The sequence below is a fragment of the Lichenostomus cassidix genome, chromosome 2 (assembly GCF_008360975.1).
Source record: "Lichenostomus cassidix isolate B80296 chromosome 2, HeHo_3.0, whole genome shotgun sequence".
Taxonomy (NCBI): domain Eukaryota; kingdom Metazoa; phylum Chordata; class Aves; order Passeriformes; family Meliphagidae; genus Lichenostomus; species Lichenostomus cassidix.
The window spans coordinates 6,155,317-6,183,154 of record NC_139482.1 but is presented as its reverse complement, the minus strand read 5'-3'; the positions used below and the strand labels follow the sequence as shown (position 1 = coordinate 6,183,154).

Genomic DNA, 27,838 nt, shown 5'->3' with positions numbered 1-27,838 from the left:
AAGGAAGAGTAGGACTATCATCTGAACTACTAGGAGTAATCTGGAGCTATTACATTAGGACAGTTGTGCAGTGTTTTATACCCAGGAGAGCACTTTTGTACTTCAAAATCAGATTTGGATCGTTTCCTTGAAGTTAAAATACCACTTTAAGATTGGCAGAGTCTGAGAGCAGCTTTTAAGGTGCTAAAAGTAGTATCACCTAATAGTTGCTGGCTTTTTGAACTTAAAAAAGACTTTCTCAATGCAGAAAGCTATATTTATTTTACTTTTTCTGTGCTAACATCCACGGAGGATCAGTTCCCTTCAAGTTAATGCTTGCTATATACTTTGTTTTTCATACTTCATCTAGAGCATTTTAATGAATTTCCTTAACTGAAAGGGCTTTTACACAAGGGGGGAAAAAAAAGTGTTTCCTGTTTCTGTGCTCTATAATGATCCTGTCAGCCAAAGAAGCACTCAATAGTGCCTTATCCATGCAAAGATTAAAGTATCTTAGTTCTAAAGTGGTAAAATTTAGGTTTTGTGTTGTTGAACAGTTAAGGTGAAAATCGGTGTTCCAAGTGCTGATAGTAGATGGAAACTCATATATATGCCATACTCCATTGTAGTATTTGTATAGCAAATTGGAAGCCTTCTTGCTGCCAGTTCTGTTGAATTTTAAACACTTGGAATTTAGGAAAATTCCTTCTTGTATTGCTCAGGCTATGCAAAAGTCTGTGACTTTGTGTATATTTTCACTATTAGGTGTATGTAATTATCATACAGACATGTTTCACTATCTGAAAGGTATAAAACAGCTTCAGTGTTAATGGGTTAAAAGGTTCTTAATTTTTAAGGAGTGCTATGTAGTCTCTTTAACCTCCTCATTGACCTGACTTGTCCTAAGTCCTGTCATCATTAAATACCAGTGTCTTTAGCCAAAAGGTCAAAGAGTGACAGCAGCTGCTGATGGCAAAGTAACAGAATAAACACAGCAATTCTAATAACTTCTTTGCTTCTCCTTAAGCTTGTACAAATGAAATGGAAGTGGAAAGTGGTGGAGTGGATATGGCATTTCAGGAGCAACCCATTACTGGTGATGTCTCTGATCAGGATTCAGCTGTTGGGTGTGTCACAGAAGGTAAGAAGGAGTTTTGCACTCTGAGAATACCAGCTCAGAGCCCTTCAGAATCAGAACCCTCTTCCAGTCAGTAAGGTTTGCAGTGCTTTATGAATGTAAGAGGAAGAAGTGCCTAGAAAGCAGTAGAAGACGTATTGCAACAGTTCTATTATCTGAGCTCTCAAGCAAGAGTATCACCTTCTTTGCTGAAGAAGTGTTTTATTGAAGGCAAAGAGTGTCTTCAGAATATTTGTGTTGGTATACTTTTTTTTTTCCTTTTTTTGTTTGGTTTCCTCTTTTGTTGGAACTTTCTCCAAGACTGAAAAATAGTTGAATCTTTGTACCCTGGAAGTTTATAGAAAAACCCAATGATTTGTTGCTATTCAAATGCAGTCACTCACACTTTGTCTTCAAGGCTTTTCTTTTTTTTTTTTTTTTCCTTTTTTTTAATAGCTGAAAATAACTGGATTGTATTAATTTCCCCTGCTGTGTTTTGGGCCACGTTGTAGAACTTCTTTCCAGTGTATGTATTTCATGGTTGTAGCTCCTCAAGCATCCTTGGTTAAGGATTTCCTATTTTCTTTTTTTCCCCTTGTAAATAAAAGATAGTCTTCCGGACAGGGTTGCAGCAGCTGATCATTTCTGTTTGGGAGAAACTCCATCTTCCCAAACCAACAGGGAGGAGCAGCTAAAGAAGGGCCAAGTCCTCTAAATGTGTTAGTGACCAATATGAAGGGTAAAGAACTTGCCACCATGTCCCATCCAGTCCCAGACGATGTTGTCAGATGGTTGCTGTAAGGGGAGACAAGAAACTTGCATTTAAAGACAAAGTCAAAAAACCCCAACATTTCAGATTAGCTGTGATCACTCTGTTGTGCATCACAGCCTGTGGAAGAAGTAGATTTAAACTCTGAAGAAGTATTCATAATAAAATTCTGGCTGTGAACTGTAGTGCCTGAGGAAGTTGTAGCAGTGAGAGTTTAAGAACAGTGCAAGTGTAATAGAAAGTAAGTGGCCTGTAAGAGAATCAGGGCCCATCAAAGGAAGGTGTGAGAAGCCAAATTCAGAGCAAAGAATGTGGTTCTCTCTAGAGTGGAACAAGAGCTCTGGAACTCTTTGAAGAAAGTTGTGGATGAAAGGTGCTTGATTTGGTTCAAGGGAAGGCTAAACAAATATTTTTGAAAGAAATTCATAGTACGTTAGTAAATTAAAAACAGCAGCAGCTGTTTTCGTTTCAGCTGATTTCCTAAAGTCTGAAAGAGTTTTAGGAGGAAAATGTTTTTTATTTGTACTTGTCCTGTTCTTCTTAGCTTTTTGGAAGTGTTGGGACAGTAGCTTAAAATACATTGATTTATGATAGTACGCATCTCCAATACACAGAAATTAAAAAGAAGAAACTACTTTTGGCTGCCTACCTGGACGTGTGTTTTCAGCTCCTCAGAAACTAATCTTGGGTCTGCTTTCTTGTAATGTACTCTGCTGTGTTTTCAGGGGAAAAAAAAGATGAACTAAATATATAGACTACTGTAAAAATAGATACAAAGAAAGATATTTATAAAGTATATTTTAAGCTACATATTAAATTCACTGAAGTAAAGTGATACGTGCTTGGCCTGCATGATGTGTACCAAGTATACTTGTTGACCAGTACACCAGCATTAAGTTTTTTTCTTTTTCACACTGAGTCTTTAATATGGTTGTACTTAATTACAGGCATATCACCAGAAGAAAAGACCACACAACTGGAAGCAGAAGTCTCTGTTGAAATCAATTCAGCTGAAGTGGAAATGTCTTCTAAAAAGACACCAGCGTCTGGTGACAGTCATACTGAGCAAATGATGGAAGTGGTGGAAGGTGTTCAAGCTGTAGCACAGGAGGAGTTGGACAAACAAGCTGAAGAGACACAGCTGCCTCAGAGTAGTGTGGAGGTATCAGAAGTGTCCACAGCAGACTCTCGGTCTCTGTCTTCAGTACCTGAGACCATGACTGTGACACCAGAAATGCTGGAGACTGAAAGAAAAGGAGATATTTCTGTTCCCATAGAACAACAACTGGAAAAAATGAAAGTGCAGAAGGATGTAGAAAAGGAAGAAACCCACGAAAAGTCAGAAGCACCAACTCTTCTAGAAGTAGAAACTATTGCTTCGAATGGAGGTGTTGCAAATAATTCACCAGTTGGAGACAAACCCATAAAACCACCAGCTGAGACTTGCCCCTCACTTCCCCCATCACTTAATCTAAACAAGACAAACATGTCTTCCTCGCCAGATGTGTCTCTAGACTTGCATTCTGCACGAGATGTGCAGCACAGTCAGCTCCCAGCACTGCCTCCCACTGCTGGGAGTGCTCTCCCAACCACCTACGTATCAGTCACTCCAAAAATTGGCATGGGAAAACCAGCCATCACCAAACGCAAGTTTTCCCCAGGAAGACCCAGATCCAGACAGGTAAGCACCTCCAGTGTTTCATTATACGTTTATGGAACTCAGATTTCTGTAAAATTCATCGAATTTGCCTGTTTCTTACAATATGCATTTATTCTCCTAAGTGAGTGTGTAGTTTATTTCTTCAAGGAATTAATGTTATGGTAAATAATTAAAAAGTCAGTCATCATAAAGCTTCTCTGGTCAGAATTTAAGTTTCTTTTGGCTCATGGTTAGAGCAAACTGGAAGAAAAATGGTTTTATTTTTCATACAGCATGCTACAAATGCAAATATACACAATGCTGTGCTTTTTAACTTACCTTTTAATATTTTTTAAATATGCATTTATTTTGGCTGGTACTTCCAAAGTGTGTTAAAGCTTCTTAAACTGGTTTTGAAGAAGAACCTTCTGCAACTCTGTTTCCATAATGCCGCCAGATATTTTCTTGATGGACGTTCCTAATGGTGTGGTAAATAATTTTGTGGTTTTGTTACCTTAGGAAATGCCATGCAAGAGCTGTCTTGTACAAATGGTTGTGGTTTGACTAGGATTAAATTTGATAAGTGAAAAGAATCCTCAAGTCTGTCACTTTCTGCAACGTTTTGCTCTCTATTCGAGTAGTATTCCAGGAAAAGTGGTTTGTCAATCCAGAGTATTCATTTCTTCTTGGTGAAATGCTATACAAAAGGTGTGTCAGTGGGACAAGTTAGTGTTTCATTTTCTCATCACAATTTATTTTTGGTCTTCGGGATTTTCAGGTTGATGATTTCATGCTTTTCTGGACTTAGTGTTAACAAAGCATTTTATACATTGCACAATTCTTTCAGTTTTTGCTTGTCACTTAAGGGTTCAAATTTTTTGGTTCCTAAGGTATGGGAGAGTGTTCTGAAAGGTTTTTCTGCTGTTTCCACTGAGTTCAGGAGATCTGTGTTTATTGCGCTGCAGTTAGGTTTCCTGGGTCACTACAGTAAGGTGTGTATATATCATAATTGCAGAAATATGTAAATACCCTAAATAGTGACAAATTTCTCTTTAGTGCTTTTAAGTTCCTACTCTGGGGTCTTGGTGAAGTGAAAATTGTTGAATGATGTTCTGTAGACTATGAAAAAAAGATTTAGAAATGTCCAGTTACAGGCAGGTGTTTTCCTTTTGAGCAAGATGTAATTGGACACATCTACAATGTGGAAGGCATGTATTTAAATCACTTTGGACTGCAGACAGAAATAGGTTTAGGTTTATTTTGTGGGGGTTTTAAAATATTCTTTCTGCGGAAAACGTATTTTTTAAAGGATTGTGTACTTTCCCAAATGGAGAGTTGAGGATAGGAGCAGAAACCAAATCACAGAATGGGTCAGGTTGGAAGGGATCGCAGTGAGCCATCTGGTCCAACCTCCCTGCTCAAGCAGGGTCATCCCAGAGCACATGGCACAGGATTGTATCCAGCCACGTTTCTGGTTTCCTGTTACGTGAGAATTCTGTGGGATAGCTTTGAAGGCAGGTAGATGTTTTTTCACCAGGTATGAAGCCAGAGAAATTAGACCTGTTGTTCTTTTGTGTCGGTACTATAGACACTAAAAAATGGATGTTTTCTCCAATTCTGGCTAATGGAAAGCATCATACAGGGCAGGTGCTGGCAGCTGAGAAATGTGCTGTTTATTGAGGTTCCATAGTATTTTTCATTGCCATTTCCATGCCATCTTCTCCACAGATTGAGAAGAGACATAAGCTTTTTAAAAAACATTTTAGCCTAACAGTGTTTCCGTTCTTGTACATCTGGAGGTGATCACATTGATCTAAAAAAAAGTACAATGTAGGGAAAACAATTCTGGAGAAGAAGGTGCTGCTGTGAAGTTTTAGGTGTAGCTTTATGGAATAAACTAGGTCAGGTGTGATTCTTCTCAGGATGTCACTGAAGGTTAATTGTGTCTTCTCAAAAGCAGGTTGATTATATGGGTTTGGGGTCTGCTGCTTTCTGTTCAAAAATAGCACATACTGCTGTTGTGTGGCTTTGTGTCAGGTGTGATGCTATGGCATACAAATGTTACCTTGCAGCTGCAGGAGTTCTTGGCAGCCTGTCTTGGAGGACATTGAAAGGAGGGGGAAGTGTTGGACAAATTGAGTGGGTTTTATTGATGTAAAAGCTTGTGGCTCCTGTGCCTGGTAAAGTTAGCATTGGGTTCACCTCTGCTTTCTTCTGTTGTGCAAAGGAACTGCCATTGCAGAACTTGTTGCTTGTCCAGGACTGCACAGGTTTAAAACAGTTCCTTCATGGACTCTGATCACTCTGTGAACCCCAAACACAAGCCAACATAATTTCACAAATGGTAATGTCCTGCACTTTCTCCTGGAAGTTTGAAGTCTTTTAGTGTGCAGTTTACTTTGTTAGAATGTACTCTTTCTGTTTTAAAAATGCAATAAAATACCCATTGCAGTGAGTTTATGGAACTTCCTATAAAGAAGAGTAACAAAAAATTTTTCTCTGGATCCTGGATATATTTTTCCTCAATTTTATAAGCCCCATGCTTCACTGGAGTCTGGGGAATCCATGCAGAAAGATAGTTTCTGATTTGGATTTGTTCTCATTAAATTAATGTCTTGTGCTGGGCAGTAGGATGAATTATTAGCCCTTTCTTCAGAATCTGTTAATACAATTGCTAATAAAATATATTTGAATAATTATTCTGGTTTGCCGCTGAATAGAAAGTGATGCATAATTTGAAGTGATTTCCTGTATTAGATATTAGTAGTTTTGCTTTAGTGATGTATCTGCAACACCACATGGGTTCTGCTTGGAAAGGGCTAAAACCCATCTCACAAATGGTGAGGACAATATTCTGCTTAAAAAGACTTCATGAGTCCCTTCCAGGGCTGCACTCAGTGTTGCTGGTGTCTGATCCCTCTGCTCCCTGGTGTTTTTGGAGGCATCCCAAGGTTGATTGGAAGCAACAGGAGAAAATCCATGTTGGAACCAAAAGGGGAGCTGTGTATAAATCAAAATGCAGGCACAGTTATGAACTGTAGGAATTGCTTTGGCTTGTACGAGTTCATTCCATTTTGGAGAACATGTCAGCTCCTGTCAGTAAGGTGCCCTTCTCCAGTGGTTTTTAGGACAGCATGTTTCCCATGCCTTCAGCTACACAAAAGCTGCACCCAGCCCCATGAGAGGATCCTCTGCCTGCCAGGCTCGGCATCTCTCTGGCTTCCTTTGGGTTTTGTTCCACAGATGGTCTCTTTCCTATTTCTGTTACCCTGCTCCATAGTGAAACCAAATTAGTTTTTACATGTGTGTGGAATTTAATTGTTCATAGATGACAGATACTCCATAGTAGTTGTCAGCTTGGTAAAGTTTTTGCAGTGCTGCCCTTGGAGTTGTGTCTGTCCAGTCTCTTCTCCATGGAATATGCAGATGTTCCATTCCTGCCTGTAAACTGCAGATTTATATCAGGGACAGGATCACTCTTTAATAATTTCTGCATTTTTTCTGAAGCAGTAGCCTTAATAGAAACTATCATCTAAGTTTACTAATCTGACGTAGATCTAGTTTGAAATAAATTTTCTCAAAGAAAATGACTTTTTTTTTCCTGTGGAGGTACATGTTAAATGGTATTGTGTTCATCCTGTGTACCTGAACTGAACAAATTTGAAATAGTTATTTTTACTATGGCACTGTGTACTGGAAAGCATAAGATTAGGTCAACAAATGGAAGACATTACAAATTTTGGCATTGAAACACTGGTAGGTAAAGAGTTGAGAATGTTCTGTAGAATAATTTTGAATAAAAAATAATAAACTTCTGCTGGATTTGTAATACCATCAGTATTATTTTAGTATTATTTCAGGGTGTGTTCCTTGAGAAATACCATGTTTAGAGGTATTTAATTTTCATCATGAAGCTGTTGGTGATCACTGTTATACAACACCATGAATGTGTTGGTGTTTTAAGAAATTTTTTATTTATGACACCAAAAAATGCAGAGCACTGTGATGGGTTTGGATGTATGCTCTGTCTTGGGTGTTATGGCTTTTCTGCTGCCTTCACTTATGTGGTATCAGTAAGTGTGTTGTTGTAGAGGTAGATGTTGGGAAAAAAAGATCAAAAAGGAGTCTTTTTCAAGGATTAGTTTTTGTTACAATTTTTACATTTGGTGGTTGGGGTTTTCTTGGTGTTTGGTTGGTTTGGGTTTTTTTTTTTTTGTTTTGTTTTAATGAGGGGAACTGTATTTTGAACTGATTAAAGTTTGTTCACAACTCTAAAATTACATTAAATACTAAATTGCAAATCCAGCTTTGTGCATTTGCAATTGCAGTAGGATTCATAAAGCGTTAAGCAGCTAAACACAGTCAGTGGTAATTTAGTGAGATCTCCTGACCCTTGGTGACATTGAGTTTCCTTTTGTTATAATTTACTTGCAGCTGTGTTGTTCAATTTTGAGGACTCAAGAATATGATGGAGAATTAGAACTTCCTATTTCTGTCACAGTACATAATTATTGCTGGGGTTCTGATGTAAATGAACTGAATAGAACTTTCTCTTCAGTGTTGTGTGGTAATAGGCATTAATTAAAAGCCAAAATATAATTAATGCATCTCTTTGATGTAATTCATTTGTTCGTGGTATTGTGGAAATGTGTGTTTTTAATTAAGTTTATCTGACCAAGAATTCAGATTTTTCTGATCTACAATAAAACTTGGATTAAATTTCCAATTTAATTCTTAACAATATGGTTCATGAATCATATACAATTAGTTTTGTTTTGCAAGACTGAATATTTCATATTCAGAATTTAATGTTCTTTTGCTTTTTAATCTTTTGAATATACTTAATCACTAGAAAAGTTATCTTCTTAAAAGGAAAATAATTTTGTACCTCCACAGTAAGAGTAGGTAATTTTAGTTGTTGATTAAGTATTTTCAGCATGTTTAAGATCTTGAATTTTGACCCTAAGTCAGCATGTTGCCTTCTTTAAAGATTTATGTAAAGATTGTTTCTATGATAAGTAGATTTTCTTTGCGTTGCTATACATATTTTCTTTGCCATTTCATAAGAACAGTTACTTCCCATGCATTATGAATTTTAAAAGTATAGGGCAAACTAATTAAAATTCAATGGAAATTTTAATTTCATCTTGCTAAAATTGACTGTTACTTGATATTAAAACTATGGCTGGTATAGGTAAGGTAAATCTCCTGTGCCAAAAGCCTGATGCAGTTGCTAACTAGTGCATCAAACCTCCCTTTTTCCCCCCATTTCTGACTTGATGTCCCTGTTGTGTCACAAATGTTGTGTCCTCATGCTCTGGGTGTGAAGAGGGCCTCATCCATCTCTGGGTTTGAAGGTACAGGAGGTTTCTGCCCAGCACTGTTCCCCTGTTAGAGGGTCATGAACCTCTTGAGTTGTCTGCATGATGACCATCCATCTGAAGTCAAGGAAAAAACTGGGATAGCAAAATCTCCCAACCCGAACTGTTTATTCCAGCTGCTCCCTTGAACTCTTGGGCAGTTGCTGTCAGGAGCAGTGGATGTGGAGAGGGTTTTGGAAGCCCCTTGGCAGAGGGGAGGCAGGCATTGGTGGGCTCAACTGATTGCTCACACAGCAATTTGTAGGCTGTGTGTCTAACTACCACCTCGTGTGGGCAGAATTGTGAAGTTGCTGGTTTTTTAAGTGCTGTGTTGTCCATATTCCCTCTCCCGTGCAGGCAGAGCTAAACTCCCAGAAAGCAGATTTATGCTGAATACCCCTGTGTCCACACTGTGGGTTGTACTGAGTGTTGGTGTCTTTACCATGGGACTTTTATCCATAATTAGGTTTTTAGGTCACTGACAGACTTTTTCTTTTGGCTCTGTTGTGCCAGACCACTTGAGGGGATAGCCTCGTTTTCAGTCAGTGCAGCTGTTAGCAAGACACCTCTTTATATTCTGAGATGAATATTTGTTGGGATGGCGTCCAGAGAAACTTATTTCCCACACATTCTTGATGGAGAAATTCCATTTCAGAAGAGAAGCACCACCCCCCTCCCTTTGCAAAGCCATCTCAATTTCCCTGATACTTATTATTGTACATCCCAATATTCAAAGGTGTAAATGTGTTTGGGCTTGCCTGTGTGAGCAGTTGTAGCTCTGTGAATAGTTGGGACTGTTTGTATGCATGAGGTTATTCCTTACCAGCCCTGTGATTCTGCTGCTGAATGGCATTCTAGAGAAGGTAAACCTATGCTTTTTATCAGTTTTACTTATTATCGTGGTATTCAGTGTTTTTTACTCTCACAGATTTAGAATTAGGAAAATATATTATCCTTTATTCTAATGTGTAAATTGGCAGTGAAGTTACTTATCATGTCTGTCTCCTGCAGCCTTTATTCTGTGTTTGAGAAAGTCTTCTACAAATTTTACTGTGTATGAGGAGCCTCAGCATTTTTTAACTTGTCTGTCTTAGCATTTTCTTCTCATTTTGCCTTTAGTGGTAGTCATGCAATATCCCACTAAGATGCAAACTGTATAAATAGGGATAATAATTATTTTAAAAGAGTTTGTAGGTACACCATATGGATGTACATTATAACATGTACATAATAACATGTTAAAATGTGATATTATAGCATAACATGAAAACACTGGGGTGAAGAGAATTCAGTGGTGGGGTTTTATAATTGTTTTATTTGTAGCAGACTTGCAGGGATGAGCTGCTTTGTTGATTACCATGGCTATTTGTCAGTTGTCCAGTGGTTTATTCATACTCCTTTTGTTTGCTGTGCTTGTCAGACTAGTTGTTGCTGTAATTGTGGGTAGTTTAGCCTCAAAAGTCAACTAAGGCCATCAGTTCATTCAAAATGTGATTTAGAATATAAAAGGGGATGTTACCACCTCAAAATACTGTGTTCTCTTCGTTGATGCAATAAAATTTAGGCATGTAATTTGTTGTTGTGATGATAGCTTGCTTTAGATTTGTATTAAGCTTTGTTTGTAGAACTCATTTTGTTGTACTTAACCATCAGTTGGAAGTAAATATTTGTTTTAGGGTATGTTTCAACGAGAAACTAAAAATTTCCCACCTTCTACTCACTCTGTGAACTAATTGACTACTGAAGTTAATGTAGAAATGCCTATGCCTGCATGTGCTTTGCTTTTCAGATTTTTTTTGTTGCTTGCTTTTTTCCTTTTTTTTTCATTTACTTTTTTTTTTTATGTTGCAAAGTTTTATACATCTATTTTCTCACCTACCATATCCTAGGGAGCTTGGAGTACCAATAATACAGTCAGCCCACCTTCCTGGTCCCCAGACATTTCAGAAGGTCGGGACATTTTTAAATCCAGACAGCTTCCTGGCAGTGCCATTTGGAGCATCAGAGTGGTAAATAACTTGAATTTATTTTCATGTATCCATTGCTATCTTTCTGCTGTAGAGATTAGTGATGAAATTCTGTATCTCACACCTGAATTAATCTTCCATTCTATTAGTTTAAGGTCTCGAAAAATTACTGAAACTCTGGAGCTTTCAGGTTAAAAGATGTGAGCTCTCCAGAGTATAGAGTGTGATGGCATTGCCTTGATTTTCAATGGCAAAGAATAGTTCGTATTACCCAAATTCTGTGTGTGTTGAGTACATCACTTTTTGTGGTTGGCTTTACGTGGCTGTCAAAATAAATTACCTGAGAAGGAAAATGTCTTTAAGACTGGCAGTAAGGTAAGCCAGGCCTGGAAAGGAGCAGAGATCTGAGGGATGAATTTGTTTGAATTTGTTGCTGTGGTGAAATCTTGCAGAGTGGATTCAAAGTGACATCGTTTTTAGCTGATGGGGGAATAAATAACAACTTTCCTACCTGATTAGATGGACCAAAACTTGTATCCACAGTGACATTTACCATTAAAAACACTGAAGTAACTAAAGTAGAATTGTTCGGTTTAAATAAAGGCAAAAGAAAGCTACATGATTAAGCAGACAAATTGTTGTAGCTTCCCAATGATTTAAGTTCATCTCACTTTAACTCTCATGCTAATTTTATTTTAATTCGACATCAGCTTAGCTTTTGCTGCTCTAAGCATTAATTTTCGGCTTAATATTCAGCATTAACATTGATACAAGTATGTGCTTATTCCTGTTACTAGTTGTGTGAAAATAACAATACTGATACCTGGTCTGAAAGAGATAATAAGAAGCTTGTCAGAAGAGTTTACGTCTTAAAAAATTGATGGTTGTATGTCCTGTGTGTGCATATGTATTAACTCCATAGATATCAAAGGACATTTTTTGGTTTCACCTCAGAATATATAAATACCTCAGCCTCCAGTAGCATCCTTCCTTTCACTCCTCAGATATCATTGTGTTACATTAACTTGTTGTGTGTGTCAATTTAATTTCTCTTCCCATTAATAGATGGATGTCAATAAAATTTTAACATTGGGATCCTTCAATTCTCCCTTTAATTATGACCATAAAGTTCTATATCTTCTTTAAAGCAGAAGTTGGAATATTTGAGAAATGCTGGAGGGAATATTGAGCCCCCAGTGCTTCTTTCCATCCAAGGAACTCCTGTCTCCATCAGTAAAGACTGTTCATGTCTGTCAGTGACACAGTCTCCAAGGAGCTTTGTGGGTTCCATCAGCACTGTTTTATGGAGTAAATGTTTTGCCTTGGTATTAAAAGTATTTTGCAGCAAATGTTTGAATACACTATGCACTGTATTCCATACTTGGGCTGTATTAGGAGCCGAGATTATCCACAAATATGAAATGCAATAAAAAATCTCAATGCTAATTTAATCGTAGAAAAGGTGGTTATTTGAGAATATGCTGTAATTATCATCAGTTACACAGATTAGAGGTTCTGAGACACATTGTAAAGATGTCTGATGTATCAGCCAGAATTTGGGACATTAATATATTTTTTTTCTCTCTGGAAGTGATTAGGGAGGATTGGGAGTCCGCTTGTGCTTAGTTCATTTTGAAATTAAAAAAAACCAAACCAAAACCCCCCAAAATTTTAAACTAAGCCACAGTATGAATAACAGGGAATTATTGCTAAAACATACTTGCTTTTCTGAAGCTAATTGTAGTTGAACACACTGAATATTCCACTGCAAGCTGTGCATCTGCATCGTAAATAAGGGAGAAAAAAAGCTGTCTGGAAATAAGTGGGTATTGTGTAAGAAAAACTTCACATCATGGGGAGTGTTAATCTTAGTGTAACTGATGGAATTAATATAAAAAACTCTCTCTGTATATGTTGAATTAGGAGAGTTTCATGGACCCAGCTCCTACTTTGCTTTGTGAGCAGGAATGAATCCTAATAAATTCCAGGTTTCACTTGATTATTGGTAGTGTAAGAAAAGCATCTATGATTGCAAGTAATCAAGTGTTCAGACCCTGTTCAGAAGTCCCGTGATTGTCTGGGCTGATTGTTTAAAAAGAAAAGGAAAATGAATCCTAGAAAAAAGATATATTTTGGAAACTTTGCAACTGGGGGATGATGGATCCATTTTTCCAGTTACTCCTGAGCAGAAAATCAACATTCCAGGTTTTAGCTGCTTTCTCACTTGTGATAAAGGTGATGATGATATGCCATGTAAGTAATTAAATGTATTTCACTCTGATTTATGCAGTGATATAATAACCATGCCATGGTGTGCTCATACGCACGTGAAATCATAAGGTGGTTTTTTACTTACCTTTTTTCCTAGATGCATTGAGCAAGTTTGAATCCTGTGTAACAAAAGCACTTGAGGTTGCATTTACACTGTTACCTTCCATTGATTAGGGCCGTGGATCAGGATTCCCCGGGAAGCGGAGACCACGGGGTGCAGGTCTGTCAGGAAGAGGTGGCAGAGGAAGATCAAAACTGAAGAATGGAGTCGGGGCTGTGGTCATTCCAGGGGTAAGGACAGTTTTTTAAAGTCATATTGCAGTCTGTTAATGTAACTGTTTTATTCAGCTATAATTCTTGTATGAAAATACTCTATAAAACAACTGAGCACTACAGAGCCAGGGGTGTTTGATGAAGCCTGGCTGTTACTGCTTGTGATGAAGAACTAGAACACTGCAGCTTGCTGGGCCTGAGGCAATTCTGTGCTTCTCTTGCCATTTAAAGACACAACAGTTGGGAGTCTTAAAGTACTTCTTCCATTTCCTCGGGTGGAGAACACACTGGGTAAAGGCAGCACTCACTGGAATAACACAGAAGCAGAGAGCAGGGTTTGTTCATGAGAATGTAACAGCAGCCATAGGAGACCAGAGCAGAGGTTCTTCTCCGTGAGTGCTGGGACAAGAGTGCATAACGAAAGAGAAGGAGACATTTCAACAGTTTGTACCTTGGAGACTTCCTGAGCAGAAGGTGGTATCTTTGTCTTGGGCAGGCTGTGTTGGAGTTTTCTCTCATAAATCTGCCCATTCACCTCAAAAAACTTCACCTCAAAAAACTTCAGGAAAGCATGTAAACCTTTCTCAGTTCTGCAGCTCCTCAGCCTGTGTTTTGAGTGGCTGCCTCCTGGATTAGCTGCTCACACCTCTTAGAGAAGAGGTGTGGAGAGCTGGTTTCCATTCACCTTCTCCATCCATGCCACTCAGTTTCTGTAGACCTCCATCATTTCTCCTCCTTTTCCTTCCACTCTTGACTTGCTAGTATGGAGAATGCCAGTATTTTGAGCTGTTGCTTGTTTGGAAGATACTCCATATTTCTGATCATCAGTATCAGTTGTTTTATCATGTTAATTTCTTTACTTTGTGGACTTTCATCTGCCATGTTACAGCCCAGCACTCAGCTTTATTAAGTTGTTGTGCAGTTCTTCACAGTTGTCTTTCGGATTTTATTGCTCTGAATACCCCAACCTTGTTGGCAAGCTTTTTCACCTTGCTTCTCACTTGATTTTTCAGATTGCACACAAGTGTGTTGAGCACCACCACCTGTTAGCAGACAGGCCCTGTCAGAATTCAACTAGTGCTATTCCTCCACATACAAAACTGATAATTTATTCTCCTCTTTATTTTTTGTTCCTGTGTCAGTATAGGGCCATTCCTATAATTCTGTCAGTTTAACTTTTTTTAAGTAGCCTTGGTAAAGGACTTTGCTGAAGGAATTTGGTAGTGAAGTAAGTTGCATCAGTCAGATTTCCCTGTCCCCAGGCTTGCTGATGCCTTCACAGAACCCTTACAGATCATGATTTGCCATAATGAAATCTTCTGTGACTCTTCAACAAATTATTATATCAGTGACTTTGAGTTCTTTGTTGTGATCAGGTATCTACTATTCTGTACACAGCTTCTGTCCAGAAACCCTTGAGAAAATAATCATTACATTTGCTGTCTCCCATTCTTCAGAAGCACTGAAGTGACTGTAAGCAAGTGATTGCTCACTGCAGTTGATAGTTAAGCTACTTAATACTTGAAGTGGTTTTAAAACTCTAAAATCCTACTCAATCCTAGTCTGCTCCTCATAAAAACAGGGATTTTGGTATGAAAAACTTGGAAATCTGGACTGCAGAACAACTCATGTTTTTTTTTTCCACTGTGGACTTTTCCTATTTGAATGTTCCTTTCAAAGTTTGATCACCACCCAGCCCTGCAGATTTTGAGAGGCATCCTGTTCCTCATGCTCACAGAGAGATTTTTTGTGTTCTAACATGTAATCTGTTTGAGACTGTACACCATTGTCACACTTTCTGCTGCCTGTGTAGTATCTTGGAATACTCTGGTATTTATGATCTGAAAAAGGAACAACCATCTCTATCATTTATCCCTTTTAAAGCATTGACTAATCAAGATTCATAAGCAAATACGTAATTTTAAACAGAGGATGAATTTCACTTAGGCTAGTCATTCATTAATGCTTTCATGAATTGGAGGCATTCACATAATTATTTTGGTATTACAAAGCACAAATATGTGTGATTCAAGAGAAGCTGGGGTTTATAGATGGAACTTCTGAAAAGTTTTTGTAACTGCACAGAAGACAGTGAGTTAGGTAACTTGCTATAAATACAAAATAGTCATCACTCCCCACAGTTTGCTACAGAAATTTGATCCTTCGAGTCTTCAAGTAGATAGACAGCTCCAGAGTTCCAGAGATGTGTCTGCCTTGTGATAGAGCAGATGAAGTTAGCAATACCAAGAGATCAGCATTTTGCCAGATCAGTGTTTGAAATGGGAGTATTTTCAGTCAGTTTGCACAGAATGATTCTTACTCAGCATGGGCTCATGACCAGCGGACAGCCACACAAATTTTGAAGTACCTTGGTATATCTTGGGAACAGGGAAGAATTGGTGGCTGCAGGTTAACCCCTGGTGGGTCAGTGCTAGGATTCAGCAAACACCAGCATTGCAGCGATTCAGCCCTTCAAATTCTGCTCTTTTGAATGTGCAGTTATAAGAACTTTGTGGAACCTGTGGAAAAGCGCGTGAGGGAAATGTTGTCCCTGAAGGTTTCAAAGTGCTGCAGGTGCTTTGTAGTTAGCTGGTTAGTTACAGTTGTGTTTCAGTGCTCTCAACTGTTTAGTAATTAAAACACAAAGAGTATATTCCCTCTTCAGCTGTTTCTCAGTAAATGCTGAGTTTCAGCAACTGGGTATCAGAAGGATTCTTCTAGCTGATGTAAAGATATTTACAGTAGTCCCTAGTGCTATGTTGGGGTTTGTAAAATATTTAAATTATTGTTTAAACAGGACTTAGCTGTGTAAGATTTACACTGTATTTAAAATAATCCACATTTATGTAATTGGAACAGCTGGTAAAACAAAGTTATATTTCTCTATCATGCATTTAATCTTTTATATGGAACTGTGTGCCCCTGTATTCCTGTTTCAGAGATAATAGTTGGGCCTATTAGTTTAAATTCATGGATAGCAAAATCGTGTATTGGAAGATTCACATGAAAGTCAGAACACAGTTGAAGTCTTTCATTCTTGTTTCTCTTCCGGAGAAGCTGTACATGAATATGCTGAATTAATAAAGGGCAGGTCAGAATAAAAATCACTTGATGAAAAAGAAAAATTACTCTCTAGTAAGAGCTTATGCATTGAGATCAAAACAGCTGTTTCAAGTTCAGTGCAAGTTTTTATGGTCAAGATAGATAAGCCTCATAAAGAAACTGCTTACAGCAAGTAACTTTAGAGCTGTTGCTTATTCTTCTAACATTCTTGGAACATTAGCTAAACCGCATTTTAGGCAATATGGGACGAACTACATTTCTGCAACTGCTCTTTGAATTAATACTCACAAGTCTGTCGCTCCAATTAACTTCTTGATAAAAGAACTTCAGTGTTTACATGTGGAGAACAGAGCAGCCTGGGCACAGTATGACAATTTCTGCTTAGTGATTGTTTTTTCCTTAGACTATATCTTTCCTCCTGTTTCCATTTTGAAGTGCAATTGGGTAATATGTAAATGTGAAAAATGAAGAATAAGAGAATACATGTGTAAAGCTGAAATACTGATGATGCTTATACTGATGTGAATTAATGCAATTTCTGATGGAGGTGGCTGTTTATGAAAGTTAAATTCGTATGAATAAATATTTGCAAAACTTTTACTTAGGGAATGATTCATTTTGTCTCACGTCTCAGAAAATGCGATGTGCTTGCTATTTATGTTTTGTGTTTTTTTCAATAGGTCACAGCCATGGATATTTCATCTAATAAAGATGAGGAAGAAAACTCAATGCATAATACAGTTGTCCTCTTCTCCAACAGCGACAAGTTCACTCTCCATCAGGTTGGGACAATAGTTACGATTTTTCTTTTTGTTTCTCTGCTCTTAATTAGAAAAAAAGAGAATGAATGTCCTTGTTAGGAATTAAATTATACAGCAATTACAGCAAACTAGTTGGATTTTAGAGTTCCACGTTTTCAGAATGTAGTGTCTGGCACCTGTTGAAAGTCTGCTCTTCTCTGTCATTGCAGGATATGTGTGTGGTTTGTGGGAGTTTTGGCCAAGGTGCTGAGGGCAGGTTACTGGCTTGTTCCCAGTGTGGGCAGTGTTACCATCCATACTGTGTCAGTGTTAAGGTGAGTGCCATTGTTACACACAAAAATTACTTGATTACACTGTTTTCATAATGCACTTTAATAGCTCTATGTTGCCTTTGGTTTTGTGGTAATTAGGGGAGTCATTAACTTGTTAGATATTCGTCAGCTAATGTGACCATTATTTGTATGCGACTTGTGAAAGACTTTAATTAAATGTCATTTTATAATATGCATAGCCTCAAGAGAAATTGACCTTTTTGTAATTTCACAACCATAAATAGCGCTGATTATCCAGCAGTTGGTTAAAATAACAATTTGAGATGTAAGCTTTAAACCTAGATACAAGCAGAATTAAAAACAAAGAAAAATTATACTGCATCTTCATTTACTAGGGGCATAAGGTTTAGTTGATTCAATTTGCCTGTTGGCTGTCAGAATTGACAGCAGTTGGAGTGGTTAATTAATACATTTTACATTCATTAGTCTAGGAGAGAATGTGTGAAAATTAAATTTGAATGCTGTGAAATGACCTAGCAAGCACAAAATAAGCTATTTACTGCAATATAGACACCATACACTTTTCGTTGGTTGTGATGTAAGTACATCTATGTAAAAGTGGGATTTTTTTTTAAACGTGTCACAAAACTTCGTTTTGCATGTACTTCACCAAGCGCCATATGCGTATTTCATGCAATTATAATTTGACTTTTTGTTTATTTACTGCTCTTGCATTATATATTAATTGCAGTAAGTTAGTTGTTTGCTTCAGATGACTAAAACTCCAGCAACTGTGGTCACATCATGACATGAGAAGATCAGATTTGTGACCTCTTGAGGAACCAGGATGTACACAAGTCTCTGGTACCTGACAAGATGCATCCCAGAGTCCTGAGGGAATTGGCTGATGCAGTTTCCACACCACTTCCCATGATATTTGAAAAGTCCTGGCAGTCAGGTGAAGTCTCAGGTGACTGAAAAAGGAAAACATTGCACCTGTTTTTAGAAAGAGTAGAAAGGAGGGCAGTTTCCTTCTGTTTAATCCATTCCTATTTACTGAAGCTTCAGAAAATCCAATTGATCAAGAGCTCCTTGAGATGTGGGTGGTGTGTCCAGAAGAGCATCCTGGGCTCTACAAACCAGACCTTAATTTCTACATTGATCACACTTCACTGAGCCATTTTCAACTAATTCTCGCATTGCCTTTTGCAGATTACTAAAGTGGTACTTAGCAAAGGTTGGAGGTGCCTGGAGTGCACAGTGTGTGAAGCCTGTGGGAAAGCCACAGATCCAGGGAGACTCCTCCTGTGCGATGACTGCGACATCAGCTACCACACCTACTGCCTGGATCCACCCCTGCAGACCGTGCCAAAGGGAGGCTGGAAGTGCAAATGGTGTGTTTGGGCCTGGGGTCACACAGGCTGACTGCTGGCCCCTTCTGCTTCTCCCTGTCACTTGGTATTTGTGAAGTCAGTTGAATTGTAACAAGGTTTTAATTGTGTCTAAGTCAGGTGTAGTAAACAAAGCAAACAAAATGCTTTTTGATTATTTCATTCGATTATCACTCTATTAGGGAAACTGTTGTCTCCTTAGAACTGCTTCTTCATGGGAAAAAACACATAAGTAGAGACAGACAAAATTTTTCTTTTGAAACTCTTAGCAAAAAAAAATTTCCAATTTACAGTCCTCGTAATGTTAATTCCAGTGTTCTGTTGGAAAAACTAATGGGTGCTTCACCCAAGTGTTCTCAAAATAAAACCCTGTGAAAACCATTTGTTTTTCTTGGGTAAAACACAAACAGACCAGACCTCTCACACGGTTAAGTCACCAGATCTCAAAGTGAATGGCAACTGGAAGCAGGAGCTCCTTCGACCTGTTGAGCTGTTACAAGAACCCATCTGCCTACTTTTGCAGTTTGAAGAGAATTATTAATTAGGAACTTTCTTTAAAAAGTATAAAAAATGTTGTTAAACATTTGTTATTAAACATGTTGTTAAGTTAAAACTTAATTACTCACCTCCTTCTAAGTAGAAGGGTTTTAAAGCCATCAAACAAAATTAAACAATCTTATGAACTGAAAGTAACAGATCTTTTTGTCTGTTCTGCAGGTGTGTTTGGTGCAGACACTGTGGAGCAACTTCTCCAGGTTTAAGATGTGAATGGCAAAATAATTACACACAGTGTGCTCCCTGTGCAAGTTTGTCTACCTGTCCAATCTGCTACCGCACATATAGGGATGCGGCGCTTATAATTCAGTGTAGGCAGTGTGATCGGTAAGGATTTCTAATATTTCACATGTTTTTCCTGTCTAAGTCTTATTTTAATTTTTTCCCCCCAATATAAAAGAATAGAGATGGAGGAAATGGTCTTGTGGTAAAGAGCACTGGGTTATTCAGTCTCAGAAGTCTCTTAGTGGTTCATTCCTAGCTGTACCACAGACTTAACTGTGTGACTCTGGGCAAATTAGTTAATCACTCTGTGCCTCTTGCCCCCTGCCCCATAAAAATAAAACTGACATACATCACAAGACTATTGTTGTAAGGCTAAATCTAGATCAGATTGTATAAACTAATTAAAGTTATTGCAATATAGGCAGAAAATTATCATACTAAAATATATCTGGAAGATGGTTTTATAGAGAGTTCCTTCCTGTGGAAGGAAATAGTTGATCTGCTGCTCCATATACAGGACGTAACACACACCACTGTAGGGGATGCTGTATATGGAAAACCTGATTCTGTGGTTTCTCCCTGAAAGAATTCAAACTAAGCAACTATTTCCCATGTACTTGGACCATAGACTGATACTTGGGTCTCCTAAAACACCACCTATTTCCTTTAAATTGTATTTTTTCCCCCACTTAATTTCTAGATGGATGCATGCAATCTGTCAGAACTTAAACACAGAGGAGGAAGTGGAAAACATAGCTGATATGGGTTTTGACTGTACCATTTGTAGGCCATACATTCCACCAACAAACGGTAAGAAGACGATTGAAACCAACGGCAGGATTTGCACACTGCAATAAATAGGTTTGGGAATGTGTTGCGGTTCTGTGCTCTCATGGAGGTTTGGCTCGTGGTAGAAGTAAGATTTTTTTTGTGTTTAAGGGCTCTTGTGGAAGTGTCCTCAGCTCTTTCTCACCCGCTAGTGATTTAGGCCAGAGGGAACCTCATGGGAATTCTGGGTAGAGTTACTTGAGATATGGACAAACTGCTAAAAGCATTTGGTATTGAAGGGGTCAAAAGCATCTCACTTTGTCAAGTGGAAGGAAGAAAGCCCAGTTCTCTAAAATTATAGCTGCAAAAGAATCTGAAAATTATTCCAGAGCAGAAAGAGTTGGTGTATTTTGATGCTTTGAGGCTGTCTAAGGCATCAGTAGCTGTAACAACAGTCTGTGTAAGCATTGTTCCCCTTCTCCCTCATGTTTTCTTAATGCCTTTTTCTCAGCTCTCCCAGTATTCAAGAACAGTGCTTCCCTCCATGGCTGCAGTCTCTTAAAAGAATTGGCCATACTTTATTGTTCAGGAGTTGTCACTTCCTTATTAATTAAAATGCATAATTCCTTCTGATGAACTTTGCACTTCTCTGGACACAGATAGTGACAGCCTTGTTGGTCTGTATCACAGTTCTGTAGCAGTGGCCCTTCAGGAGCTGAGGTTACTGCAGTTTAAGCACATTTACAGCATCTGGTTCCATGGGATGGTGCTGGTTAATGTTCCTGTGAGTGGCCTGTCAGCAGCTCGGTTGGCCTGTGACATGATTTATAGTCTTGCCGCAAGGGTGATATCCCAGGTCTGTTTTCCCTGCATGTGAGCTCAGGGAAGTTGCTGCTTCAGTGGGCTGCTTTAACATGGACACCTATTCCCATTTTTAGCATAAGCATGTGAAAGTGCTCTTATTAACCCTTTATTTGGGGTATCACCAGGGAACAGTAGGAGGAAGGTACAAGAACTAAGCACTCATTTCAAGAAAAACTTGTACCCACCAAGAAGATGTCAGTAAGATTGGTTTTCCTGATCAAGATCAGAGGTACCATGAGGCATGTGCTCGAGAGGTCTGTGAAGAAGAGTTCAATAGAGCATCTAATGTGCCTTTACAGTGGCATGTCCTCATCACAGCAGTAATTGTAACTTACTGACCTGACCTTGGAGGTTTATATACTCCCTGCTCAACTACACAGTTCTGGAACATTTCCAAGTAACCCACTTTTGTCACTAATAGAAGAATGATTAATGCTTCTGTATTTCTGCAAGTCACTTCATTGTAAAGGTCTTATTTCAAAAATTCAAAATCAAAGAGGTTTTGTAAGTGGGAAGAAGCGAGAAACTTGCAGGTGTAACACAGACTTCTGTTTATTTTGATAGTAAGCTTTGACTACTTAAAGCAAAAAGGTCCAAGTAAGAAATACTCCTTCCATTCTCTTTGGAGCTGGCAGAGCTACGTTTCAAAGATAATTAAAGCTCATGGTATGTGAGATGGAACATCATCACAAGATGGTATCAGAGGTGTTTCACTTCCAGGCAGAAGCTGGCCCCTGAGTTAGTCCTTCCTGCACACCTCTGTGAAGTTATGTTGCTTAGGTTTGGGTTCCAAGGAATAGGAATCAGTCCCTTGGAAGAAACCAAGCTTTCTTTGCAGGTTTTTTCACCTTTTTTATAAGACAAGTGTGTCCACTTATTCTTCCCTGTTTTGACTCAGTATTAAACCTCTCTAACACATGTACATATGCTCAGTTGCATGTCTGAGTATGTCCTTTGATGCATGTTCATAGAAACACCTGCATGTACTTCTATGTGAAATGTTTTGATCTTTCGTGAATTCTTCTAAAATGCCTCTGAAAATTTTCTATAATTTTTTGTTTCAAAGTGAGAAAAACTAACACTTTACAAACTTAAAGAAAAGTTAGTTAGCAGTGGAAAGCTTCTTAAAATGTCTCATACTATGGGATTCTTACTGGGATGGTTCTTTCCCTTTCCATTCGATGTATCATACATACGTTGCAGGTATTACTACAGGGTTTTTAACCACTTTATTTCCAGCAGAAACGAGCCCCTCAACCTAATAAATAAACAAAATATTGCAGGTTTACTGTTGGTGAAGAGTAAATGGTTCTAGCCTGTAGGTATTGAGAAAGAGCTTTCATTTCTTCAAGAAGTGGGAACTTCTTAAAATTTGTAAGAGCTCTTCCCTATCTCATCGTACCTGATTATCTTACAAAGTCATCTTCTTCAGGAAACAAATAAAAGACAGTGTTTTTCTTCTTGAACATACATAAATACCAAAAGCCAAAATGTGGTAAGATATGCTCCAACATGATGTACGAGAAATCTTCATTACTAGGTTATTTTGAAATAACCATCTCTGATCAGTGTTTTATCAGGTTCCTTTCAGTACTGTCTGCAGTTCTATGTCCCCCAGCATATTGCTGTGTCATGTAGAAATGTTTCCAAATTCTCACTACTAGGAGCTAGCAGATGCTTTAGGTAGCAGCAGCTTTTCCTCTGTGCTGTAATTCCTGCACATTCAGGAGAGCTGTGTGTTTCCCTCATCCACATCCACTGCTGGACAAGTAGTTCTTGACCATCTACTCACCAGTTCTGCCTTTGTGTCATTTGCCCTTATATTTCATATGCCCCATCTGCAAATTTCATCCCTCCTCACTTATTCCCATCCTCTTTCCATCCAAATTCCAGCTTCCTCCTCCCTTGGTGCTGTTTTTGTTCCTCTGCAGGATGCAGAGGGACCAGCTCAGCCTGCTTTTCTGTAACCAGTTAGAGCTGATCTGGTTGCTGTTTCTGAGATTGCCTGTGTGCAGTTATTCTTCCTGGGGCTCAAGTAGACATGCCCATGGAGGCAGTGAGGATTTGGTATCACTTAGCCCTGTCCAGGGGTGCCTGATACTGCCAGTGAGACACATCCTGGCTGGCAGTCTCTGTTGTATCATTTTTATTAAAGTGATAAAAAATTTTCTTCATTCTAAAACTTAATTTTATGAGCTTTACAAATACAGGATACAAACACATAATACTATGTGTTAAAAAATAAACTTCCGAATTTTTTTATTATTTGGCACATTTATTATGTCAAATCCAATGTTCTCCTGTTACTGTATTTACCAAAAAAATCCCTGTGTCATTGACACAGTTATGCAGGCACCCAGTAAAAAGTGCTGTATTTCTACATCAACCAGTTCACTCTCTCCCATGTGCTGGTTTAATTTCTTTTTAGAATTGTTCTTTTCTATTTCAACCTTAAAAATGGCATCCCCTTTTCTCATCATACTGTATTCTGTGCAATTACTTGCTTTCAGCTGAAGCTACTAAATGCTGTACAATATTCAGCATGTTTAAACCCTTTTGCCAATAACTAACAATTTTGGTTAAACTTCAGCTGAATGCCTCAGAAAGCACTTTTTTTCAATTTTCATTTTTTTTTCCTTTGGATAGGCTTTCTCTAACAGTACTGTGCTTTTCTGCTCTCCATTTTATTGATTGTAATCCTTAATCTGCACTCTGATTAGCTCCTTTTCTGGAAGTCTGTTTGATGCTGTCTTCAAACACTGTTTGTGCAGTTTTTGTGAGTGAATCTCTGAAGGCCTCACCTCTGTCACTATCAGCTTGTTTATTTGAGCATTTCAACTTTATTCAGTCTCCAGAACTAAAATCGTTCAGTCTGACCTGGATGAGAAGATCTCTCTGTTGTTTGACTTTTAAATTAAGGATTTCAAATTCCTGTTCACAACTGTCTTTCTGAATTTCTTGTTTACCTTAGATTCCAATTCAATAATTGCTCCTTCAGTCTTAAAACATCTTGTAAATTACAACCAATTACAGGAACAGATGATGTCTTATTCCACTTTGAATACTTCCTACAATCTGCCTTTTTTCTGTTGTTTCAGTTCAGTGTTTTGAGTATCTTCCATTCTACAGCTTGTCCCATATTTTTTGTTTCTCTCCGGCTCTGCGTCTCTTTCAAAATGTCATTTTCAATTTGTTTTCTTGTCTTTTCCCTGCGTTGTTGTGTTCAGTTTTTCAGTAGTTCTCATAGACTCCTTTCATTTACTAATTTGCATGGAGTATTGGTTTTCTGTAGTTTATACCCTGTACATCAGTTACACATTATGTAAAACTTTCAAAGCACTGTAGTTTTTGAAGACAGACTTGCACTTTCCTTAAATTTGCTTACATGCCTAGAAAACATCCTGTACTTTTCACACTCATTTTAAGTGTTACTTGGAAGCTTTTTTGCTTTTCCTGGTCTTGCCCTGGCTCTCTGGGTGTGTGTGAGGTGGGGAGCAGCAGCACATGTGCCATGGGTGACGGAACCTCCCACGGGTGCTCTGCCTCAGGAGGTCTCATCTTGTGTGACAGCACAAAGGAAATACTCCAGATGTTACCTTGAGTCCTAAATCCAGCATGAGTAAGATTTCTAGGCAAAAATAGGAAAACAAAGTGTGGATAAACTTGCCTCTGTGGTAATGCTAACTGTGCCAAACTAACAGGTTTTCTGATTCTAGTTCAATGTTTGCAAGATAAAAGCTCTTAATTTTCCCTTGACTTACTCTGTCTATGTAATCTCTGTGTAGTCACTACTAATATTAAAAGTTCAGCCTACTCATAATAGGCAAGTGAAGCATGATTGCAGTTACATAGTTGAGGCAAATGGAAAGAACATTTCTACCCACAACAACAGTAGCCTCATGTTGCAGGACATTTTGATTATTATTTTTTCAGTCACACTGTTCCACTGCTTCCTTGTAGCACACAAGCTGTAGTTTTTAGGTTGAGCTTCTGCAGTTCCATTTATCAATACTCTTATCTGGAATAAGAATTGCCCTATCTAATTTCAACAGGTCCTGTGTTATCTGTTCTCAGATACATCAGCCTTCTCATAAGTGCTGTGTAAGAGGCTTGACAGCATAAGCACAGCGAGAATCTTGTGTGCAAAGCTCTTGGAGTGTGCTGGCCTCTCTGTGGGGAAATACTGGTCAATACCCACTTCACAAAGCCCTCCCATTTTTAATGATTAGGGCAGCAAAACCTGAACATCATGACTCATGTAGAGGTTGCTTTCCAACCCAATAGATGCAGTGTATTCATTTGCCCTTGGTCCAGTAAAGGGAGAGATTATTTCCCATTGAGTTCAGGGCTATTCCAGTGCCATTCTTGGCTCTAGGAAGCTGAAGAACTTAAGTTTGTATCAGGCTTGTTTTGTAGTCACATCTGTGACCCTGAAAAGCACTTTATTTTAAAGGTGCAAGTAAATAATTGCCAGCAGTATAAATTAGGGAGTTTAACGGAACTGTTTGAAGGAAAATTGATAGTTTCAGTTTAAATCAAGTCACCATTTTTAAAAGTTGAAATTATTTTCCTTATATTTTTCAGTGCCTTCTTTGGACTGTTGTGATTCATCAGTTGGAGCTCAGATTATTTCAAAATCAAAAGAACTAGGTAAAGAATGTAAATGCTTAATATCTGATCATTTAGCATATTTTAAGGGTATATTTTTACATGAGACAAAAATTCCTTTTCCTATGGTTTTGTAACACAGCATTAACTATCCTTCAGTTAACACAGCATGCTTTCCATTTTTTTTTTCCCATTCTCTCTTCTCTTTTGCCTGCCATACCTGCACTATAATAATTACTTCAAATTATGCTTTGATCCTGCAGTCTTAGTTGCTTGCCTTAATATCAGTGGTGATAACACAGTGTGACTGAGTCAAGCATGTACACATGTTTACAGGCTCGAGCTGTTAGGAGGATGCAGCTTTTCTATATTTGTCTGGTTTCTAGGAATTTGTAATCTTGACAAGCCTACTCACAAGTCAGTCTTTATAATGATAGCACCCAGCAGCTTCCATCATGTTAGGACATCTTCCATCACATCAGAGTTTTTTTTCCATTTGACACCTTCTGAGAGAAGGTTCTCCCCTCAAATATTCAAGCTGAAAAAGAGTATGAGATGTTTTTGAAACACACACCTTTCAAGTTCAGTGTAAGAAGGCAGTCAAGTGGGAAGAATTGTGTTCAGAACCAGCTGTATTGTCAGATGTTGCATGAGGAAATGTTTTTGGTTAAAGGGAACAAATTATATTTGTATGTTTTCAAAGGCTGTGTTATCAAATCATGATTTAATTGGCTCCAGAGAGCTGAAGCATCATTGCAGCCACTTCATTGCTTGGCAGTTCCCTGAAAGTTCCCAAGCCTCCACTTGCAGGGCCCTCAACAGAGGTGACAGGACCTTTCTGCATGGTGAATTAAGGAATATTACAGCATATCAGTAGACTCAGTTGTCATGTAACAGCTTGAGGAAGAAGCAGTCTTGCAGCTCTTGGGACACTGGGGTTCTACCCATGATTTCCAATTTGATCTTCAGCAGCTCACTTGATACAACTTGGGTTTTTTGTCTGCCTGAAAAAAAGGGCTGATAACTTCTCTGACTTACCAGGAGTTCTGGGACGTTTAAGGTCATTAAGAAGATGAAGGTAAAGTGCTGAGGGCTGGATGGGGGCCTCGGCTGGTAAGCAACAGCGACCCAGAGTATGACTTGGACAATTTTCTGTGGATGCCAGTGATACAGAAATACGCTGCAAGCATCACTCTCCATCATCAAATTGTTCTTTCTAATGAGTCCTTGATACAAGTTGTTTCATAGCAATGCAATGGATTATTGCTGGATTTGACATCAGACTCTAAATAATAAAGCTGTAACTGTAATGTATAATACAGTGTCAGATATCTCTGGTTTATTTATACCAATTTCTTCACTCATGGGTCAGCTCCATACACGTGAATTACTAACTCTTGTAAATGCTATTCCTAAAAAATCTGAGTTGTAAATTGAAAGAGTTTTATATTGCTCTTATGATTCATTCAACTTTTATAGACCCACCGAAGACATACACCCAGGATGGAGTCTGCTTGACAGAATCCGGCATGTCTCAGTTACAGAGCCTCACTGTTACAGTACCGAGAAGAAAACGGACGAAACCAAAGCTTAAACTGAAGATTATAAATCAGAACAGTGTGGCTGTGCTTCAGACACCCCCAGATGCCCAGTCAGAACACTCAAGAGATGGGGAGATGGATGACAGTAGAGGTAGCAGTCTGCTTTCGGCATGTCTTGTAGCTTGGAGTGTTGCAGTACCCGTGTGTATTGCAGATATCTCTGGGAGCATTTTTTACACTGGTACTCCTGTGTTCTATACAGAATATTTTATGGAAATTTCTTGAACAGCAGTCATGGCTCATTGTTCATTTCAGGAATTTTCCTTGTTGTTTTGTTTATGGGTCATCCATCCTATAGGAAACTCACCTCTCTAGGGCCGCCAGCACTGGAAATAGGAGATGACTTTTTGTCTAA

The 27,838-nt window shown here is 38.4% G+C and overlaps 1 protein-coding gene across 11 annotated transcripts in view; it reads left to right on the top strand.

The window, feature by feature from the left end:
* The window catches only part of KMT2C (lysine methyltransferase 2C), a 192,015-nt gene that overhangs the window by 111,877 nt on the left and 52,300 nt on the right, over positions 1 to 27,838 (top strand). For 7 of the 11 annotated variants that reach the window (XM_085050232.1, XM_085050239.1, XM_085050236.1 and 4 more), the window contains 11 exons: positions 1,007 to 1,120; positions 2,813 to 3,546; positions 10,754 to 10,873; positions 13,277 to 13,393; positions 17,119 to 17,220; positions 17,409 to 17,513; positions 18,684 to 18,865; positions 19,580 to 19,744; positions 20,343 to 20,452; positions 25,859 to 25,924; positions 27,362 to 27,574. In XM_085050232.1, coding sequence (XP_084906358.1) covers positions 1,007 to 1,120; positions 2,813 to 3,546; positions 10,754 to 10,873; positions 13,277 to 13,393; positions 17,119 to 17,220; positions 17,409 to 17,513; positions 18,684 to 18,865; positions 19,580 to 19,744; positions 20,343 to 20,452; positions 25,859 to 25,924; positions 27,362 to 27,574 — 2,028 coding nt within the window. The remainder of the gene's footprint in view (positions 1 to 1,006; positions 1,121 to 2,812; positions 3,547 to 10,753; positions 10,874 to 13,276; positions 13,394 to 17,118; positions 17,221 to 17,408; positions 17,514 to 18,683; positions 18,866 to 19,579; positions 19,745 to 20,342; positions 20,453 to 25,858; positions 25,925 to 27,361; positions 27,575 to 27,838) is intronic. The other 4 variants (XM_085050238.1, XM_085050237.1, XM_085050240.1 and 1 more) reach the window with 4 other exon arrangements.